Genomic DNA, 23,370 nt, shown 5'->3' on the forward strand with positions numbered 1-23,370 from the left:
CAGCGCATCACCACTTTACTCCTTCCATTCTTACCTTTCACAATAAAAGCCCTAGAGCTGTACGCTGCTTACCAGGTAACTTAACTTCAGTATTTCGCTAAGAGGCAACTCAATAAAATACTGTAGCTTACAATATGTGTTTATTAAAAACATTTCTGTCACTGTTTATAATGGATGGTCCACAAGCCGAGATTGATCTGCCATACTTTAATTGTGTGACAGCAGTGACATAATTAACGGTAGGGGTGTAAGAAAATATTGAAATGATCAAATATCGCCATATTATGTTTTGTGATACTGTATTGATTCTCAAACACACTGTATAGATCTTTAATTTACAGTTTACATGCAAAAATAACCTCAGTCAATACTGAATTTCATCTGCAAAGAGATGCGCCCTCTCAATGTATGTGCCCTCTCAAAGTAGTGCTATGATGTTTGATGTTACAGGGACTGTGATAAATGCAAATGCAGATCCGAGTATTCTGATTGCATAAAAAAGTGACTTTTTTTTTTACTCTGTGTGTTCTTTATACTATGACAGTTTTCCTAAAAATTAGATTAACCTCTGTATCATGATACATATCATATTGCCAGATTCTTGACAATACACAGCCCTAAATAACGGCGCAAAGGAAATGACCCAAGTAGCCGTTGCCGATTAGCTCACTGTATACATAGAAGTCCCTAGATAGCGAGTATGGAGAAGTGAATGAGTGATTGATTTTGGACACAGCCCAAGCATCATTTACCAAGACACTGATCTCATTCCTTTCACATTTAGGCTAGTATTCTGACTATATCTGGTACAAGGCATCATCCACCTCTGTTTTAGATTAAATGCCAAACCTTGTGCTATTATAAAATGATCGTTGGCGTGCAAAAATTCTTCTCATTTTGCTGTGGCCTGTTGTGTCACATAGCTGTCATTTTCCTGTTATCAATATAAGCCTGTCAGAGGCAGACACAGGAAGGAGGAAGTGGAAGAAGAAAAGCTGCCTGGCAACCTCACGGTGACGATAAGACTACAGGAAGTTACTGCGCCTGGCCAAGGAATAGTCAGAAAGATAACACCTCCAAAGACAACAACATGTTATTTTAAGACTGTTGTATGGATCTAAGCATGATGGTAGATGGTGCTTGGTTAGTTGACCTTTGCTTGTACTTTAAATGTTGCATCTCAATGGAGATTTATCATTTCATACATTACATTATACTATAGCCTATAGGGAGCAGTGAATTACTTCGGACTCAGTCTTGGAAGTTAATTAAATTGTCCACATAAGTGCTGTTAAGTGAAAAATGGAGTGGTGTAGATCGACCCTGTCTACTGAAAACTATTTTCTGAAGGATTACATGCTCTCTTCAGGGTTATGAAGGCTCATTAAAGTCTTTCAAAACCCTCTCAAAATTGCATTGTCAGCAGGGCTTCCACTGAACTGCCACAAAGGCAATGAAACCAACTACCACCATGTCTAATTTATGGTTACTCTAACGGTACATTGTGAACAGTAAAATCCTTAAATCGCTCATAATTAAAGGTACAGTGTGTAGGATTTGGCGACATTTAGCGGTGTTGCACTCATTACATACATAGTGTCCTTTCAAAATAAACTTCCATTTTCACAGGAAGTTAGATTTAGGCAATTTAGGTTAGGAAATGGTCGTGGTTGACATTAACTTAACTGACTAGTGACTCGCATGACACTGGACTCACAGGACTGACGATACTGACGAGTCACGTGACTAATGACTGATGTGACAAAATAAGTCAACGTTACTTTTAGTTTCACACGGGACACAAACACCGATCTCCTGGTTGAAAGTATTGTGTTTGTTTGACCCATCCACCACTCCTCCCGCCCGCCCTGAACGGACTCTCACGCTGTTAATACTACGTCACTTGCCCCGACTGTCGAATAACGATTCGATGGTCAGTTAGTTGAAAGCCCGGTTTGTCACATACTGTTGCTAAAAGGCGCCTCCATGCGTTGGTTTCCGTGGCCGAGGGGCACTTGCCAAACGGCGGTAGTTGACAAGTTGGGAGTGAGAATGGGTTGCTAGAGCCAGTGTTTGGTTTGTTCGTTCTGTGCTACATGCCGATGTGTAGAGCAACATGGCAGACTCTGTGAAGAGGACCCGCTCCCTATGTAGATATGAAGGGCTCATTCCAAGGTAACGTAAACACAATTCTTAGTTTCAGGTGATTATACACTAATGAAAACATAGTTATGAATATTATATTCCATTTCTTCTAATAGATGCCCCAAAATGTTACACACTGTTCCTTTAACAGAATGTTATTTCAACACTTTGATGCTGTTCAAGCCTGTTGTTTGTGTACAAAATAAAAAGAAAATCAACTTAGACAAGCTTTAGGGACGAAGACAGGAATTCACATTTTATCTACAGGAGAGGCTCATTGAAGCCAAAAGGTGAAACTATCTAAATGTAGCATAAAAACTCTAAAAATCAGGGTCCTAGAAAAAAATCCTGAGGCAATCAGACGCTCTAAAAAAAGAACTTGAGTCGATCTTGTGACATCTGATTAGAAGGCTACACCTTCCACTGCATTATCATTAATTACAGCATTAATTAATTGTAAATTTATGCCTGAGTTAATGTATGAGCTGCCACCTACTGATGAAATGACATGACTGATTTAATCATGGATTCATTAACAGTTGTGACTGTGAGTGAAAATCATCCTATCTGATGAAATCCAGTTTCTTTCCCCCCAAAACTGACATTTCCATCTTTCAGAGTGAAGCTCCTGCTGAGCCCAGATACGCTATATTATTACTAACATTTTGGGGGTTTTTTTCCGACTCACAGCCACGTTGAAAATGTCACACTGGTTTTGAGTGCAAACACAAAAAACAAAAGGTCCTAATTAGCCTGCGTCTGGTGCGGCGGCAGAAGTGCTCAAACTTGCCTGTGTTTTGGCAGACTGTCAGTCTGGATGTTGTATATGTTGCATTGTGGGTGGTGTGCAGCGAGCCGGGGCTCAGCTGGATGAATATACAGTCATCCTTTAATCTTGCAATGAAGCATCGGATGACACATGGTCCCTGCATTATTGTGCGTGGTGGTGTGGCGGGATAGCGATACATCAATCACACGCCCGAAAATAGCGAAGCATCCTCGCCATCCGTGCCGGCGTACTTTCTTATTCATCGGACTGATGACGAGGGAAAAGAGCTTGACAATAGCACTGCTAACATCATCTCTGTTTCAAATGTAGGAGATACCGACGGTGCAATGTTCCTGTCTGCTAAATGCCCTTTTCCAATCTGCTGAAGCACACTGATCAAAGCACATCCATAATCCTGCAGCGGCTACAATACACACACATATAAACACACAAAGCTCTGGATTGTTGTCCAGCTTTATAAGCTAATATGAGTATGGTGCGTGAGCCTGCCTGGGGCCCTGGACGTGTGCACTATTTGCGCGTGTGTGTGGGGCTCTGCTGAGGCGGTCTAATGCTGTGTGACTGGGGCCAGTGCTGTCAGCAGAGCAGAGACATGGACGCAGCACAAGTGCCTCCTTGCATAAATGTTGGGGCGGGCAGGGATGCTCATCCTCCTCTCCCACTGCCTGACACTTAAAGGTCCAATCCTCGATTCTGGGAGCTCATCAATTATGGGTTCACGCACACCGGCCAACACCATTGGGTTCACTGTGCAGCACCCAGGTGGGAAAGTGCTGAATATTTCGGGAATGAAGCAAGGTGATGCTGAAAAACAATGCACGCTAACCAAACCCCAGATGAATAGAGGGTAAAAAAAAAAAAGATACATGTATTTCAACTTTATCTTTCCATCATAACTCAGAGTATTTTCCTCACATCGTGTTTTTTATTTTTAGGTGCTTTTAAAAGACAGGACTGTCACAGTCTGTTACAGAAAACAAAGCTGGCACAACAGATAAAGAACAGAAACTACTTTGCAATCTTCAAACTTGTGTGTGCTCATGTGCCTGTATATCTGAGAATGAGAGGATGTGTTCTCAGCATCTAGTCAGGCCGGGTTTCATTTCAACAATCATGCTGATAAGATAGTTTTGGTACAGATAACTGAACCCACAGAGAGGCGAAGTCTTGCTTTCCGGTGGATCCCATGGGACCTTCTTTCGGGAAAAAATATGTATGATAGTCAACGGCGACAGACAAATAATTGTTTTATTCCGTTTGAATAGCGGCATGAATCACACATAAGATGTGTGTCAACTTAAAAGATAATTTTGCAAGTTAAGAAAGTCGCAGATTGTTGTAAAACTGTTGAAGTATAAGACTGTGTAAATACGTAATTAGAAAGCCTACACACCCAAAAATCGCAAAAGTGATGTCTCTCTCGTTGAAGCTAAGGTGTCTATGTATTTCGCAATTCGTACTGGAATGTACTCAGATGAGCAACGGGTCTTGCACGTTCTTTTGCTTCCCAGAATGGTGAGGCGGAAAAATGTTCCCACCTTGAACAGGCTGTGTGAAAGGGGCTATAGCTTACCAACTGGGAAGGAAAAAGACAAGGCCCACCTTCACCGCCAAGGAGAGGTCATAAAATAGTCATAAAATTTAACGTAGGTAAGGTTTCATAGATGATGCTGTCAGGTGGAACAGTGAGGTCGGTCCCTAGCACCTCCTTCCTGATCACCTATGCACGTCACGCAAGATGGTAGAAAGAGGTTTTGTGGATGATCAGCTGCGTGATGAATTCGGTATTATGCTCCTGAACTTACATTAAATGACAGTTTTTGGTATTTTTCCATACACGGTGCTATTGATGAATTTCAGTCTGATATCCAGCTCTTGTGGTTACATGTTAAAGACAAAACCATTGTCTAAAATGAGTTTGCATGTTTACCAAGAAAAACAACACAACCCAACATTTTATGTTTCTCTATCAAGGCAAATTACTGTTGGATTGCAGACTGGGCCTTTAAAAACCACTGGACCAGTTGCCAAATTGAACCCCTGCTGTCAAGGGAGTGAGTGTGTGTGTGTGTGTGTGGTGTGTGTGTGTGTGTCCTTTAAAGTGGCTGGTTTGTGTGTGAGGATGATCTGGTTCCCCTCACTCACGTTGGGAGAGAGAAATGTGACGAATACGACCCCTGACATATGCAAATGTCTACTGATTCACACAAGCGAGGCAGAGCGTGTGTGTGTGTTTGGTGTCTGAGTGTGTGTGTGTGTGTGTGTGTGTGTGTGTAAGTGCGTGTCCATCTGTAGTGCATGTAAGCCTGTGTTTGTACAGTTCACAATCTGCCTGCATGTGGTGGATGTTTGTCTGTGAATATTTTTGTTTGTCTGTAAAATTTAATGTGCATGTGTGTGTGTGTGTGTGTGTGTTTGATCCACTGGGAGCTGGTGTGTGTGTGACAAGCTTACTTGGATCAGACTTGGAGAACGTGTCTCTGTCCAGCAGGTTTCTGAAAAACAAGAAAACAAAGAGACACATTGACATAAAAATAATTGCTCACAGCTCTCCCACTTCAACAAAGAAAGTAGAACTAAAAAAGTTATTACATTTTTACAGCCTTGCCTAATTAGCTCCCTCACTGACCACGACAGCTTGTTTAACCATAATCCTCTTCTGACTTGATTAAAAAAAAGCCATTTCATCCGGCCATTGAGGCAGCAACATTAAACAGACTATAACATCGAGCTTAAAGTGGGGCCCATTTATATTTCAAACATACAGAGAAAACAGCAGAAGAGAGGACCTATTTTTCACATTTTTTGCACTCCCTGGGTGCCGGCAACAACAGTGGAGGCTGCCATCAAATTTACATGACACTCCAGCCTTTGCTCTTTGCACGGGGAGGGATAAATGCACTGAAGAGTCCCATCGCAGAGCAGATGCTCGGCACCGCTGAGGTACTCCACGGTTAAACAGCTCTGAAGGAATTAAATATGAACACAAAGACGACAAGTCACAGCTGCCTGAGACCGGAGAAGAAAGAAGCCGAGGAGCAGGGAGGACTCAGGGAGGGGAAACCCGGCCGCCTACGTCAGTAGTGGGCCTTTGTGGGTTTTAACTCGGTGTCATTCGCTTACAGTGTCCAGGTCTCAAGAGAACAGGGACGGGGCGGACAACACCCAAAGGGGCTGATGTGAACCCTTCACTCACTCACTCAGCTTGTACTCCTGCCAAATCTTACATTAAAACCCCATAAAGCTTTCATAGAGCTAACCCAGAAAGACAAAATAATATGAGTGCATTGGCCATCTGCAAGTCCAGCGGGACACATTACCCACAAAATCTACTGTTGTGGAGCAGCTGAAAGGATTTTGCACCGCATCAAAGGGTAACACAGGCATAAAATATAAAACTATACTCTATTAAATGTCATTTTAAATCAGAAGACTCGATTTAAGATTCGGTAGACACAACACCTTAAAGTAAAAATAGTACTTCATCAATTTAAGGATTATTCCTAAAGTCGGTTGACTTGCAAAAGGCTATTAAAAAAATAAAACATTTCCTTAATGATGTAATTAAACCAGACATTTCCTCCCTTTTAGTCCCTATATGCCTCTTTCTCCAAAAGCCCACTACCCATGATGCAAACGTTTTCCTAAGGAGATTTCTTCTGGAAGCTGCCCTGGCTAACAGGGACATTAAAAAAAACAATAATGTTTGTATGAAGACACATTTATAATAATTATTTCCTTGTGAATGCTTCCATTTCTTCCTGCAGATGTCAGGTGAAAAGTGTCAGGCAAAAAGTAAAGATAAATGCAAAAACACACTAAAACCTTGACAAAACCAAATTAGCATAAGAGAGTACTTTTGCACTCTACACTTATATGAACAGTTGTTTCGGTGCAGCGTCTAAAGTTTGCAGTTTTAGAACAAGTCCTCCAAACTGAACAACAAAATTTGACATTTGACATTATCTTCCAAAATGACGGTTTGTCATTGCGTTCCAAAAGTGTTAGAAATGACCGTTACAAGAATGATTCATACGACCATTTTCTGATCTCCCAATCTGATCATAAGTCAGACGCTTTGTACACCTAACTATCCATCTGAACTTCTCCATAAGAGGTTTTGACAGGCTATAAAAATGGCATGCTACTTCCAACAACAATCATAAACTGCACAGCCACAAGAGGTCCTTGTCAAACCGAAGATCTCATAGACTTCAATGCAATTTCACGTATGTTTGGATTGTAATTTTGCCTGAGCCTGAGCGGTCGTGATACCTTAATAAATTAAGGTTGATCAGTCTTTATGGATATTTGATGCCTTTTTATCCACTTTGTTTCCACTGTCACATTTGGAACCCTTTGAGTGACATGAATTTAAGTTGACCTTAGCATCATAATCCATGAAATAAGAGCCACAACAAACTTTTTGCAGACACTTTCCAGGCCTCGAGTGTGATTTTGATTAATAATAGGGAGATTCTGAGTATCACTTTAAGCTACAGTAATTGCAGCAGCGTGACTTCGTCCATATTGTGCTCTGCTGACAGAGAAAGAGAGAGATGAAGGGGGTGGAGGGGTGGGGAGAGAGGTTCCTGCTATCATGCAAGCTGCGGGGCGAGCGTTCTGTCGCCCGTTCTGTCCTGTATGACAAGCAGCGAGTGTCTTGAAGCCGTTGATGGCTAGTGATGTATCTAGATCAGGCACTCGTGTTGTGCTGATCCCAGTGCGGCCCAGATGGTAAAACGCCACGCTCTGCTGCCTCGCTGTCAGGGCACGCCCACCGGCTTTTCCCCGGCTTTGAGACCTTAAATAAATGATAATAAGCGATGGAATCGGGGCTAGTCACATCCACGCTGTGTTTATGACTGGCGGAAAGTCTGAGAGATTGTGCAGGAGTGAGAAGTGGGCGACTTCACCTGCCAAGTAGGATATATGTCCAATAAAAAACTAATACAGTACTCTGTTGGCTCCCAGAGGAGTATGAGTGGAGATAGGGGATGAGATCCAGTGAAGAAAAGAAGAAGAAAAAAAAGAGTGTATGTTAGACAGGACACATCTGTTTGTGTGTGAGTGCTGGCAGAAGTGCACACACTTATATGGATATGGTAACCTCCCTCTGAATTGTGCACACCCTAGAGCCTCCACCTGGCTGTGATAGAGACGGGCGACTCTTTAAAAAGCCCTTTCCACCGCGGGCAGCCCTGGAAACGTCTGGGCGGTCCGAGCAGAGTGCCTCGTCGTTCATCAAACATTTACGAGAGCGGTCCCTGCTCGACACCAGAATTACATTTGAAATCCCACCAGTTACATCACAGCCACCTAAACATGGCAGCTGGAGCTTTAAATACCTGTATGTGAGGAAGAAGAGGAGGAGGGAGGAGGGGGTTCCATCTGCGAGAGCAATTGAGATGAAAAATATGTTTTTCTTGTAAAAAAGGGAACATTGCTGCAACCAGACATAAAAAGATGATCACATAGGATTTCATTACAACAGGACTGAGAGTGTGGGCTTGGGGAAATTATCATATATTTAAAGGTGCAAAGGTGCAGTGTGTAAGATTTGGTGGCATATAGTGGCAAGGTTGCAGATTGCAATCACCTGAAACTTCTCCCGTGTGCTAAACATGTAGGAGAGCTACGGTGGCCGACAGGAAAACGTGAAAATGTGAATGGCTCTCTCTAGAGCCAGTGTTTGGTTTGTCTGTTCTGGGCTACTGTAGAAACATGGCGGCCAGCTATGTACATATAAACAGCTTATTCTAGGGTAACGAAAACACAACGATTATTATTTTCAGGTGATTATACACTAAAGAAAACATAGTTATTGATATTATATTCCATTTCTGCCATAGATCCCCATAAATGTAACACATTGTTCATTTAATGGTGCTGTGTTAATTATTTACTTATAGATCTAAACTTTTGTTTTGAATTTCAAATGGTCCTTCAGCCCTGTGGTTGTCCCCTACTTTTATTTTCATCCTTTAATTTAATGATATACCTGTAGCGAGAATGAGTATATCAAACTTGTCAACAGCCATCAACACTTTCAAACAACAATTTCCAACCATTCATCTTCCTCCGTCTACCTTGACACATGCTATGAGATGTGAGTGCCTACGTTTTTAGCCTGGGTGGCCCCGGTGGGACTGGAAGCATTAACCCTGGCAGTGTTAGTGCCAGCCTCCGCTCACCAGACGCCACGGGAGCACAAGAAGCAAGGAAACCTTCTCAGCGAGAAAACCTCCTCGCCTTCTTGCTTCTTAAAGTCAGATTGAAGCGTAGGCGGTCACTCCCATCGTGTAACCTAAGTCCACCAGTTTGACATTTAGCCCTCCAGCCAATGCGCAGGTTTGTTTACTATTAGTGCAGTAGCAGTTGTATGTGGAGCTATACACTATCCAATAAAGAGATCCCCTCCTCCCCTTCAGTAATGAACAGCACAAGCTCGTCCTGCTGGGAGGATAACACCAGATCAATAAGGTCAATTGAGTCTGAAGAAAACTCTGAGCTGCTCTGATCAATCCACCTTTGAAGCACCCGAGACACTCTCTTAAGTCTCAACGATTTCCCCAGATCCTCAGTGTGTGTTTGTATGAGTGCTGAGGGGGAAAGTGATGTGCATCCAATAATGAACTGAAGGAATCCAACGTCACTGAATTAAAGTCACAACATCAGCGATGTAAATGTAAATTTGACAATTACTGTAGAACAATGAAGCCTATTTGCATGTGTTCAAAGGAAAATATAGCTGATCTCAAGAAATGTAACAGCCTTCTTTCTCATGGTTAAAACTATAAACCAGCATAAAAATAACAATTACCAACACAACAAGTAACCATGTTCTGAACAAGTCACTGCATCTCCCGACAGAACAACAAAACGGTTGAATTTCAGCCTACATGCATGTTTTTCAGCACAACATTATTGATTCAGAGCAGCTGATATTAGTAGCAACAAGTAAGCTCACTGCTGAGTGTCGCCTCTCAGCGCTCACAGACTGTGTCCAAAGCTCCGCCTCACCCCTCAGTGACAAACGGCGATCAGAGGAGCGAGAGAGAGGAAAAAAAGAGAGGAGAGAAACAAGCGTGACAGTAAATGCCAACAAAACCAGATTTTTGCAGATTACAGCACAATTTCTGTTTTGTTTTTGTAATGCTTACTGTATGTACTGAGGTGGGTCACACAGATACTGATATTGAAAAGATGCAACTTTTTATAGTGTAGACTGTTTTAGTCACATTTTTGAAGCACTTTCTAAATAAAAAGGGAGTTCAGTTTTCTAATGATAGTGGCATGAAGAGGGCATAAAACCAATGATCTGTTGAAATCAAGATGCCATAGTCTAACAATGGCATGTTTAAATCAAAAATCAAATGAACATGAATATATTTTGTACAGAAACAGGAGGTGAGCTGGAACTGACATTATTGATCAACCTGATCACCATACGTCATTATATAAGAATAGGGAGCAACTGCAACCACTGCACATGCTCATTTTCTAACTGAAAAGCATTACAAATTACAACAATTTAAATGCTGTACGTTGGAAGTCGAAATTTCCTGGATTGTGATAGGTTTAAAGCACACGAACCACATCACAGAGTGTGCACAGTAAAAAGGCATCAAACACTACTAATCAACAGAACGTCTTCAAATCTGCCCGCATCAATCACAGAGATGGAGGAAAGTGGCTATGCATAAGATGAAAGCAGAGGAGCAGAGGGGACAGCAGGTGAGCTGGTTAGAGATGTGATGGAGCCCTGTCGGCTCTCTGAGGTAACCTGGTGAGGCTACGGTGGCTGGCTGGGGCCTTAATTAAGCCAAATGACTCCTTCAAAAACTCATCAATGCAGCCACTCAGCATGACCCCCACTGGGCCTCCTGTGGTTTGGTCCCGCCACATGAGACCGCCTTGATCTGTTGGTTTTATGCTCTTTGCTCTGTTCCACATAAATGGTGGAGGATTTGTAAAACCGAGGACCAGCACACTTTAAGTAGCAAAGCTTCAAGGTGAAGCACTGAGAAGGAGAGGTGAAGGTGAAACAGGGGAGTCTATTTTCATTTCACTTTGTTTCATTAAAGCTGTGTTTGAATTTGAAGCTGTACTTAGTTTTAGTTGGTAGTCAACAGATCGACCCAGTTATTAATAAGAAGAAATGGAATCGAGAGGAAATGCATGAAACAATAGGTGAAAAAAGAGAGATAAAGAATAATAAATCAATAGGAAAAAGTGATAAATTACTTAAACAAAATGTTCCCGGAGGAAATGTTGCACCTAGTTATACAGTGTACACAGCCACAGAGCGTCTCGCTACGAGTCCGAAGTGTTTTAAAGTTTTTTTCAAGAATTCAAGGTAACGCGTGGTGAGTAATTGACATACAAATGGTCATTTTGCGGTTGAAGTATTCCTTTAAGCGGGCTAAATCAGCGGCCCAAAATATTAACTTCCCACTATTTTTAAAACACCGACATGCACCTGTCCTTTTCACCTCAGCAGTACCTTTTCCAGAATGTAGCACCAGTCTGACTCAGCAGCTGTCAGACAGACAGAACTCTACAGTGTGAACACCAACCACAGTTTATGCTCAGTCACTGTTTAGATATCAAAACTCATTACGGAACTTGGGCTCTATGACAGGTTTGCGATAAAATGACTTGTCTTCATAACATTGCAGTTCTTTAAACATCAGCTCTCCCTACAGCAGCCACAAGAACAAAATCAGGTTTTCATTTTCTGTGGGAAATATCGCCCAAATCACGGACTGTTGGTTGGAACGAAACAAAGAAATTCCCAGTGCTCCGTAAACCTTAGGCTTTGTGAACTTGTGATTGGCATTTCTGACATTTTTATGGATTGAAAAAATAATCAATACATTAATCGACAATGAAAATAATCCTCAGTTGCAGCCCTACTTCAAGTATTTTCTTTTAGACTTCACACACAACAGGTTATTTCACTTTGTCCTCATCTTTTTCAAATGTATATGTCTGGTAAACCTGCTTAATGCTGCAGCGATGTTGGTTATTTGTGTTCAGTGCTAAAACATAAGAAACATGCACACAAGGATTCCTTCTCTGCTCCAACAAGTCGTTCTGTCTCTTTCTTCACCTTCCTCGTGGAAAGTGCAACATCGGCTGTGACACATCGACCGGCCTCTCAGCAGGTCAGCGTCGGGCTTCAATACAGCCACATCACAACACGTCAATTCTTCGACGGGATACACTTCCTACCTTTTGTACCCAAAGGTCACGGCTATCTCTCTGCTGTGGACCACTCAGATCAGGTGACAGCCACACCGCCGTGAACACCGACAACTTTGTGCACAAACATTCTGTGAGGACCGACTCTCTGCAGCTCCGAACGCCTGCCTGGCTCGCTGTTTACTATCCATGCACAAAACTAAACGCCATCTGTGTGTGTGTGTCATCAAGGCCTTGTGATCAGGAGTGATAGGCACTCATAAGTCATACAGTGCTGTTGAAGCAGTCAGCGATGCACAATATTGGACGGGAGTTAATCAATCTGTCAGTTCTTCTGCTTGACTACACACATGACGAGTGCGGCCATGGTTTGGATTTATTGAGTGAAGGAGGACTTTCACTGAAGGATGGGATCTATCTAGACTGAATGCTTCAGCAGCTTTGCCGACACGCATGGACACCAAAGTGGGAAAATCACACCACCCACCAGCTCAGGGCTGGTAAATTTTGTGTTTTTGAGGGTGCTGAGGGTGTCGACTCTGCCGTCATCTCGGCAGCTAAAAAACAGTGATCAATCGTTGTTTTTGGTTTAAAAATAATCAAACTAAATGGGATAGTTTGGGTCTTTTGAAGTGGGGTTGTATGAGGTACTTATCCACAGTTAGTGTATTACCTACAGTAGATGATGGTCAGCACATCTGTGGCTTGGAAAAGCAGACAGGAGTTACTGCAGAGGAGCAAAGCAATGTACTGCTGTGGACGGGGGCAGCAATACGACAACAATACGTCTGACCACATCTCATTGTAAGACCAACACGCCCATGGGCGCTCAGATGGGAGCAAGTACATTTGCTACTTACACAACGTGGGTGCTGGCCGTGAAAATGACAACTGAACTGGTCTGAAACAAGCAATGACAGATGTGCTGTGCTGTGCGCTGCTTTGCGCTGGATGTAAGATAGGGCCCAGGCTGTATAGCTGTCTCGCGGAAAAAAACACCAGCAAAAATATTCTAAATATTGCATACACTTAAACTGGTATTGATTTTTTTTTTAGGTGGCTAAAATATGTTTTGCTGACGTCCCGTCCACAGTAGTACAAAGCTTTGCTGCTGTACCGTTACTCATTCTCGTGCTCTGCTCCTCCAAAGTGGGGGCGTGCCGACTGTCATCTACTGTAGGTAATACACTGACTATGGATGAGTACCTCATACAACCCCACTTCAAAACCCCCAAACTATCCCTTTAAGCAATGGATGTGTTTGTCATATAGTGTAAACTATACAGCCACTTCATCTTATGGATGAAAACCTGACAGCACTGGTATTCAGGTGGTGGTATGTCAAAGATATGTAGATTAGAGCCACAATGATTAGATAGTAATAGATTAATCACAGAAAATGAATCAGCAATTGTTTACTAGGATATTGTGATGACTATTTTTCAATGTTCTGATGTTTTACAGAATAAACAGTTAATTGACTTGTCAAGAAAGTAATCGTCAGATCAATCGATATCTAAAATAATCATTAGTTGCAGCCTTTATGCAGATTGTTTAATCAATGACTTAATACCAGGCTGAAAAGCATTGTTTCTCTGCCCTGATAGTTTCACGTCTGTTGCACCTCCGACCACAGCCAACACTGATGTCATGGTATACTGATACATCCTGGAGTACACTTCTACATCACTACTGGAGTAGTAGAGCAAGATTTTCAGCTTTTAGACTGCTCCAGTGATTTAGTGTTGCACATCCATAAAGTTGGGGTACAAGCAGGGACAGATTAAAAAGGAATAGTCAAAATTGATGGAGCAGAGACCAAGATATCCTGTTTTTTAGTCCCTACTAATTATGAGTGATGCAACTCATGCTCCAAAAAATGTGGTATCCTACATTTCTCATAATGCAAAGCATCCTTCATAAGACCCTCACTGTCTGGTAAACACTCCTGCCTTTTACACCCCACACCTCCAGTTTGTAACACAAGCTTTCTGTTATAAATAAGTAGCCTCTAAGCCTAGAAAACAATATTTTCTCAATATATTATCTCATCCCCCGAGGTGTGGAGATATCTGTCATTGAGATTACTGCCGCCAACTCAATACAATAGAGGTTCGTGGGATTTCTGCTCACAGCACTGAAAACTGACATAAAACTTGACACTAAAGAAATACCGTCGCAGTTACTCTACAGACTTCCATAGAAGCTACTTCCTACTAAAGAAATAGCACCTATGAAAATTGTTCCGTGGCTTTCCAGACAGAGTAATGGGGACATTGATTTGGGTGACTCTTTAAGTCATTTCAGCTAGACACTATATAAAACCGTTGAGTGTAGACTACAATTCTCCTTTTCAAGAATTCAAAAAGCAAATAAACCATCGCTAGTCCACAACTTCACATAATGATAACTAGGGGTGGGAAAAAAAAATTTGATTCACTTATGTATCGCGATTTTTTACGATTTTGAAATCGATTTTTTTAATGCCAGAATCGATATATCTGATTTATTTGCGTCTATACGTAGGTAAAAGGAAGTTACCGCTTTTATTGTTGTACTCTGAGTAACGTGACGTCATATACGTTCCGTATCCGTCATATACGTTCCGTATCCGTCATATACGTTCCGTAACCGTCAACCAAAACAAACCACAGCTGGCCGGAATTACAAAACAGTGGAGGGTGTACATGGATACGACTTGAACCCTCACATATTAAATCCAAAGTGGTAAACACTACACATACAGTAAAGTATTGAAACACTTTGGGTTTCACACATTGCCAGGAAAAGCAGAGCTAGGCATCATGGCTAAAGCTGCATGCTAACTCTGTCATGGACAGGAAACGTTATCATATTATGGTAACATGCGGTCAAGCCAGCCGTCACTCTCATCTCCGTGGTCAAATCAGCTGATGCTACAACTGTAGAGCACCCATATACTGACATTTATGGTAAATATAGTCAAACGGAGCTGACCATGGATGTATGAAGAGAACGGAGCTAACGGTAAGAGCTAGCGACGGACATGGCGAATATAGCGGAAGTATACACGTGTGACTACATCCGGATTTTAAAATAAGGTGTTAACAAAGGGAACTGTATAAACAAAATACATATATGGAAATAAGATTGATTGGATTGTATTCACCAGAAGTATTAAACATTACATGTCCCTTGTAAATTAAAAAAGAAAATACCACTAATTTGTGAGGGAAATGTCTTTATTCTTTGATTTTGGGTTGCTGAAAAAAATATAATAATTCCTGACAATGACTGATATATTTGACTTCAGGACATCTCTGACTACATACATGATGAAAATCAAACATTTTACTGTATTAATTAAATGTCCCTAGAAGTGTATGATTTAACTTTTTCCCATGGTCTAGCGTTAAAAAAGTCTACAGAAATTGCAATAAATCGTAATATCGAATTGCAATACTTGTAGAATTGCAATACTTAAAAATCGCAATACATATCAAATCGGCACCCAGGTATCGTGATAGTATGGAATCAGGAGATAGGTGTATCATCCCAGCCCTAATGATAACTAGTTTACTCCTCTCTTTTGCGAGAGGTGACTGATATTTTTGTCCATCACAGCTCAGTGTAAGCTGTGCCACAGCTCTGTCCACACTGGTGCACCTCCTCCTGGGAGCTGACAAGACACTGACAGCAACAAACAACTCATCATTTAATGGTGCTATGACTCAAAACTCCTTTACAACCATTAAAGAAATGTCGCTGCAGTTTGTCACCGTTGTCACATTATGTTTGTAAAAGAACAGCTTTTTGTAACAAAACATACATGATTCATCAGAAGTCTAAATAGAAGAGTTGTTTCTGCCCTGATGCCATCATTTTAAAAGAACAATTATTTTTTTCCAGATGGGGGTTTCATCATTTTAGAAGAAACGCCTTCACAGGCTCTGATCTCAAAATCATTCAGGTCATTACCAGACTTACTGACTTCTTCTGCTGAGTCATTATTAGGCTTTTATCTTAGACCAACATAAAACAACAAGAGCAGCTAGGTCTCCTGCAGCAGCTGGCTGATTTTAGGTCAGTGGAAACATAATACAGTCCAAAGTCTTTGTTCTTCTGCTCATTATGTGTCTCAAAACAAATTTACAAGACTTAGTTTTCCAGTTAAAAAAAATACTTTTAAAAAAAGCACAACTTAGTCGTAAACCTACAGAGCTGGATGATGGTGAATAATCAAATATCACAATATTTTTGACTACACCTGAACACTTCAACATTTATGGTATATCAAATTATATCATACTATGTTTTCATCATTACTGTATATTAGTGATGATAGTTTAGGGGTGAAATGTGCTGTTAGAGATTAAACAGTTAGTCCATTAGTCAATAAACAGAACATTTTGAAGATTTTGATAACTGATCAATTCTTTGAGTTCAGGCAAAAATGCCAAAAAATTGCTGATTCCAGCATTTCATATGAGAGGATTTGCAGCTTTTCTGTTTTATATGATACTAAACTAAATATATATTGGGCGCTGGAGTGCTGGTTAGACAAAACAAGCTATTTAAAGATGTCAACTTGGGTTTCGAGAAATTTTGATGTACATTTTCAGTATTTTCTGACATTTTACAGACAAAATGATGAATCAAATAATCAAGAAAATAATCAATAGAATAATCGTTAGTTGCAGCCCTAGGTGCTTAGTTTACATACAAAAAACTTGAAAATGATCATTAAACACCAAATGAGCAAATATCTTTTGGAAGAAATGCTGTTCATCCCTGCAGCAGAGACTTGGGATGCAAAAGAGCACTGAGGTAGAGCTAATACGCTTAATCGACGAATTGACTCAATTAACAGAAAAATCGATCAACATTCTCTGGTTCCAGCTTGAAAAGAAGATGTGCTTCTTTTCTTTGTCTTATTATGTGATTGAAAAATGTAATATCTTTACTTAGTTTGTCTCACCAAGAGTCCAAAACTCAATTTAAAGATGTCACCTTGTGCTTTAGGAAAATTGTGATGGGTATATATTACTACTTTCTGACATTTTATTGAGCAAATGTTAATCATATTCAAGTAAATAATCTGCGGATTAATAAAAAAAATAAAAAATAATAGTTAGTTGCAGCCTAACACTGAGGCTTAATTTCTATTACCCAGTTCTATGTATGCACAGAAGACATAGATAGAGATAGACAGATATATAACTACAATTATTATTGTCATTATTATTTAATCTGATTATTTTGTGCTTAATTGATCAATCAGACAATGAAATGTCAGAAAAAAGTAAAAAAATAAATATAAAAAAAAATTCTATTACAGTTTCTCAGAGGTGACATCTGCTTTATCTGTTCAATGGTACAAAACCCAAAGGTATTCAAGTTTACTATCGTACAAAACAGAGAAACAGCAGCAAATCCTCACATTTGAGAAGCTGCAACCAGAGATTATTGGTGTTTCTGATTTGAAAAGTGAGAATCAATTATCAAAACAGTCATTGATTCATTTTCTGTGGATCGACTCAAGTGTCTCGGCTCTAAGATAGATAGATAGATAGATAGATAGATAGATAGATAGATAGATAGAATCCAGAAATTAGGATGAATAAATAGATAAAAAATATATTCAATAAAGTAGATAAACTGTGATTAGGGGTGACTACATCGGGTGAGCCTCATCGGCCAGTTGCAGCATCTAGAAAGGACTCCCTCCCTCTCAACCCCATCTAAAATACACCCCTCTACTATTAGTGCTACAGTAAAGAAAAGAGTGGAGAGGATGGTGTTTCTGCTTCAGTAGTAAAACTGCCACAATCCGAACCAAACACACTGCTTACATGCCTGCTTCATGCAGCCTGCATGGAATATCACATTATTATGATCAGGCAGGGGAAAGTGTCTATTTGCTGTGATCAAAAACATAAATTCCCACAGATGTGACATGTCAGCTCTGGCGTCCATCTAAAGGCAAACAGACGCACAAAATGCAGCTGTATTTCCCTTCAAACTCCCCCATTTAAGTCCCTATATTATCATTCAACACTCCATTATGGTATACAAAGAGAAAGCTGACTCTTAAAAAGGCTGCATATCAGTCTAAAATCAATGATAACAGCTATGAAACGGAGTTACTGGTGCGTTTTACTCTCCACTACTACATCCATCCATCCATCCATCCATAGTGACCGACAGCTTCTCCTCTGTCCAAGTGTCAAATATCAAAATTTCACACATATAAACATGTCCTTTTGTGTCTCTAACAGCAGCAGCAGTTTGTACTCACCTACAAGAAACCGTGAGTTCAACTTTGATAGATAAATAAACAGATAGATAGATAGATAGATAGATAGATAGATAGATAGATAGATAGATAGATATTTATTATATACATTATACATTGGGTGAGCTTCATGGGCCAGTTGCAGCATCTAGAAATGACTCCCTCCCTCCCAACCCCATCTACAATACACCCCTCTACTATGGTAAAGAAAAGAGTGGAGAGGATGGTGCTTCAGTAGTAAAACTGCCACAATCCAACAACCAAACACACTGCTTACATGTCTGCTTCATGCAGCCTGCCTGCACAAAAAATATCACATTATTATCAGGCAGGTGAAAGTGTCTATTTGCTGTGATGAAAACACAAATTCCCACAGATGTGCATATGACATCTGGCGATCATCTAAAGGCAAACAGACGCACAAAATGCAGCTGTATTTCCCTTCAAACTCCCCATATTATCATTCAACTTCCACTACTGTATACAAAGAGAAAACTGACCTTAAAAAGGCTGCATATCAGGCTAAAATCAATGATAACAGCTATGAAAACGGAGTTACTGGTGCGTTTTACTCTCCACTACTACATCCATCCATCCATCCATCCATCCATAGTGTCTCTCCTGTCCAAGTGTCAAATATCAAAACATTTTCACACATATAAACATGTCCTTTGTGTCTCTAACAGCAGCAGCAGTTTGTACTCACCTACAAGACATCGTGAGTTCAACTTTGGTGGCCGGTATCGCCGCGGTGAACGGGTCCGCGTCCCCAATACACGCCATGTTCATCACCGACACCGAGCTGCTGCTGCTGCTGCTGCTGCTGCTGGTCCTTCACAAACCGACCCGGATCCAGAGTATTAACGGCGGCATGAGAGGAACCGAGAGAAGAGAGAGGAGAGGGGAATGACAAGGAGAGCCTTTCTTTCTTTGCAACGAGAGAAGACAACAAGCTGTTTGTGTCTGGAAGCACCGGAGAGATATAGAGAGGAGAGAGAGAGAGAAACGGAGCGCACCGGAGTCGCGTCTCTGTGCGCCTCGGTGCTCCGGAGGAGAGAGAGGAGAGGACGGTGTGATGGAGGAGAGAGAGGAGGAGAAACACACAGAGACAGAGAGACACAGAGGGGCTACACATGAAGTGGGAGTGTACATTATTCATCCGCTACTAAGGACCAAATAGCTCCACAAAAGATGACAGATATGTCAGAGCAAATGTACATATTAGGGCCACATTGAGGGAAAAAACATCTGAGATTTACAGAATAGTCATAATATTATGAGAAAAAAAGTGATATTACGAGAATAAAGTCATAACTTAAGGAGAAAAGAAGTCGTAATATTACGAGAATAAAGTCTTAGTGAGGACTCTCAGGGTTTTGGTGTTGGAGATTAGATTATTTGGGGAGGTTAAAGGTTAAAACGTTAGTTTAGCTTATGGTTTATGGTCAGTTAAACTCTGGACAGACGAGCTAACGGCTCTGAGGCTGGACTGTAGCAGCTAACGGTAGCTAGCATACATCCGGGTCACGGCGAGCTAACGGCGGTTGATGAGAGATAACGGTCATATTAACGGTCATAATAACGGTCATGTTCATGTTTGGAAAACCCACAAAGTAGTTTAACAACTTACCGTTGTTCAGGCGATAATTTCACAATCCGTAAAGTTTCGTCTAGCCATCTGGATGAACAATACGTTGTCCGTTAAAGTTAACGTTACACGATAAAACAAGTTTCTCAAGCTCTTGTCCGAGTAACGGGCGGGCGGCCATCTTGGTTTAGCTAGAAGCGGAAATGAGCGGTACCAATTTTTTATCCGATTTTTCAAAATAATGGTCATTTAAAAAATAAATTTAAAAAAATGTCATGAAGGCAAATGACACTTAGCCTACTGACCTATAACACATTTATTACAACAGCAAATATGTACGATGGAGTATTAGGGCCATATTGAGGGGAAAAGTCATAATTTAACGAGAAAAAAAAGTCAGAATATTACGAGAATAAAGTCATTACTTTACGAGAAAAAAGTCGTAATTTAATGAAAATAAAGTCATACCATTTCAAGAAAAAAAAGTGGTAATATAACAAGAATAAAGTCATAACTTTACGAGAAAAGAAATCGTGATATTACGAGAATAAAGTCATAACTTTACGAGAAAAAAAGTCGTAATTTTACGAGAATAAAGTCAAAATCTTTCAAGACAAAAGTCGTAATTTAATGAAAATGAAGTCATACTATTTCAAGAAAAACAATTCGGAATATTACGAGATTAAAGTCATAACTTTACAAGAAAAAAAAAACTTAATATTACGAGAATAAAGTCATAACTATACTAGAAAAAAGTCGTTATTTAATGAGAATAAAGTCATACTAGTTCAAGAAAAAAAAGTTGTAATATTACGAGAATAAAGTCCTAACTCTACAGAAAAAAAGTAATTTCCTCCTCCACAAAAGAGGCAATTTCCCCCAGGTCCGTGTGATTCTTTCTTCAGAATAATCACAAGGTCCTGATACTTCATGTGGTGCTGATGTGCCAGAAGATTAAGTATTTTGTTATTTGTGAAACTTATACTGAAGTATAACTTGTGGAAGGGGACCCGCAAGGGGTCCCTATGTAGATAAAAACGGCTCATTCTGAGGTAACGAAAACACAACAATTCTTATTTTCAGGTGATTATACACAAAAAAAAAGATACTTATTGTTAGTAACCCAGAACGGACAAACCAAACTCTGGCTCTGGAGAGGGCCTTTTGCGTTTTTATGTTGAGTTGGCAGCTTGAATTTGGTGGCGCAAATGCACCGAAAATACACCTGAATGCAGCCGTAAGTTCTTCTACATGCTTGGAAACAGAGGAGTGGGGTATTCAGTTGGTTGCAATCTGCAACCACACCGCTAGTTGCCACTAAATCCTTCACACTGGTCCTTTAAGCTTATGGTTTAAGGTTACAATTAGGCTTGAGTTTTAGGTATAAGGAATGGGTCTGGGCATGTAGAGGTTAAGGTTGTGGTAAACCTCTAGGAATTAATGTAAGTCAATACAGTGTATTTACAAAGTGTGTGTATGTGTGTGAAGGTTTTTCTGCTAATGAGGAAAAAGTACTTTCAGGAGGCCTTGCAGAAAAGGGCGACCTTCAGACAGCTGAGGAGAAACTGTATTTAAAGTTCAAAAGGTAGTCTTCAACAAAACAACCAGAATAGATCTGCAAGTGCTTGATAAGGTTGCTGATCAATAAACTCATTGATTACTTGGCTTGGAGCTGAGATTCATGCATTTTAAAGCTCACATTTAGGACTGTTTTCACACTAACAACTTCCTACTTTACTTCTTCCTAAATCAGACTGTTATTTTTGTCTGTTAATTCAGCGGGATATGAGGGGTGAAGAGGCCCTGTGTTGTTGCAATTAAATTATCTCTTTTCCCAGCAGTAGGTTGACAATTACCGCTCAAAAAAAAAGAGCTGTTTTGTTATTTAATTACTTGTTTGCCCTACTGTTATGAACTCCTCTAATCATGTGGATGAGGTTGAATTACCCAAAAGCTAATTTTCCTCACAACCATCTTTTAAAATATTAAAGTAATTAAGATGAAAAATGTCAAAGAAAACAGAAAGTTGTCTTTCCCCACCACATAAATATTAAGTACCGTTCACCGGAGGGCCAACTGAGTTATCCTTGTGGGTGGGAGAAAATGCAATTATCTGTGTTTGGAGTATAAATGCAATGTAATAAAACTAACAGTGGGATTTAAATATACTAAAATAAGTTTAGGAACAATGCTAATTTTGAAATAATTGAAGACGTGTAGTGTCTCAATATGAGACGTCTATAGCTGACAGGTAATCAACTAAACACAAAGCAAAAGTTATTATAGATAAAGTGGGCTACATGTGGATTATTACTGTTCTGTGTAACACGCTTTTTTTTCTCTGCCCACACTGAGTGAGTAGCTTCCTTCAAAGCAGGTAAAAAGGTGTACCACATGAGCTGAGGCCAGTGTCAGAGCCAGACGACAAAGACCACCTGAGGAGCAAAACTAACTCAATTAACCAGCCCAGCATGAAACTGAGAGCTAAAAATGGGAATGCGTGTGTCAGCTCCAATTAGTCTGGAGAAAATAGACGGAGAGTTCATTCTGCAGGTCAAACACCTGTTAGATTTGCAAAATAAAGAGTCATGTGATTTCAGTGTGTGGGGTGATATTGTTTTCACTGACTTGCGTGTTCCTGCCTTGTGAAGGATCAAAATGTAGCTTCTCAGCATCCTGTTATTGTCATATAGAGCAGTAGTTCCCAACCTTTTCATCTTGACCCCTTAAAATTAACTAATTTATGACCTCGTTGGTATCATGCCAGCTGTGTAACATAATGACTGCATGCATAAAGCTTCATACGTATATTAACAAAATATTTCACAACACTGCTAAATATGCCATCAAAATTTTCACTTGGAAAAATGCGTAAAGCCAAATGCTACAGTATGTCAGCTGGCTCACAATGGCAATGCTAACTTGCTGATGTTTAGCAGGTTAATGTTTACCATCAGCTATTTGATAATAAATCAAAATATAATATGGTAAAAGCAAGAAAATAAAAATCAATAATGAAAATAATTATTGTAATTTATTTTGTCTTTTTCCTCATTTCTTATATTGCATTTATTTTGTGACCTCAGGAGGGGTCATGACCCCCAAGTTAGAAACCGCTGCTATAGAGACATACTGTAGTTTGTCCACCAACTAATACAGTTAGATATCTGATTGCTGTATCACTATTCTCTTACCATCAGGATTTATTTGGGGATTAAATAGTAGGTTTAGGGACATATTATCTTATCTAGTCTTTACATTCATGGTAATATGATAAAATAACATCATGTTTTATGGTATCTTTTTATTGTATTTTTATTGATACAGTGTTAAGATCAAATTATTCTGTCAATACATTCCTACTTT

The 23,370-nt window shown here is 40.2% G+C and overlaps 1 protein-coding gene across 4 annotated transcripts in view; it reads right to left on the reverse strand.

Annotated features, from left to right (window-relative positions):
• The window catches only part of LOC119486933 (copine-8-like), an 89,002-nt gene extending 68,818 nt beyond the window's left edge, over window positions 1-20,184 (reverse strand). For 2 of the 4 annotated variants that reach the window (XR_005206614.1, XM_037767494.1), the window contains exons 1-3: window positions 20,047-20,184; window positions 19,123-19,248; window positions 5,390-5,430 (exon numbers count right to left, since the gene is read on the reverse strand). Coding sequence is in view for 1 of the 4 variants with exons in the window: in XM_037767494.1 (XP_037623422.1) it covers window positions 5,390-5,430; window positions 19,123-19,205 (124 nt within the window). In the remaining 3 variants the exon portion in view is untranslated. Of the gene's footprint in view, window positions 1-5,389; window positions 5,431-11,215; window positions 11,463-19,122; window positions 19,525-20,046 lie in introns of those variants that run through there. The other 2 variants (XR_005206615.1, XR_005206616.1) reach the window with 2 other exon arrangements.
• Between the last annotated feature and the right edge of the window lie 3,186 nt (window positions 20,185-23,370).

The sequence above is a fragment of the Sebastes umbrosus genome, chromosome 4 (genome assembly GCF_015220745.1).
Source record: "Sebastes umbrosus isolate fSebUmb1 chromosome 4, fSebUmb1.pri, whole genome shotgun sequence".
Taxonomy (NCBI): domain Eukaryota; kingdom Metazoa; phylum Chordata; class Actinopteri; order Perciformes; family Sebastidae; genus Sebastes; species Sebastes umbrosus.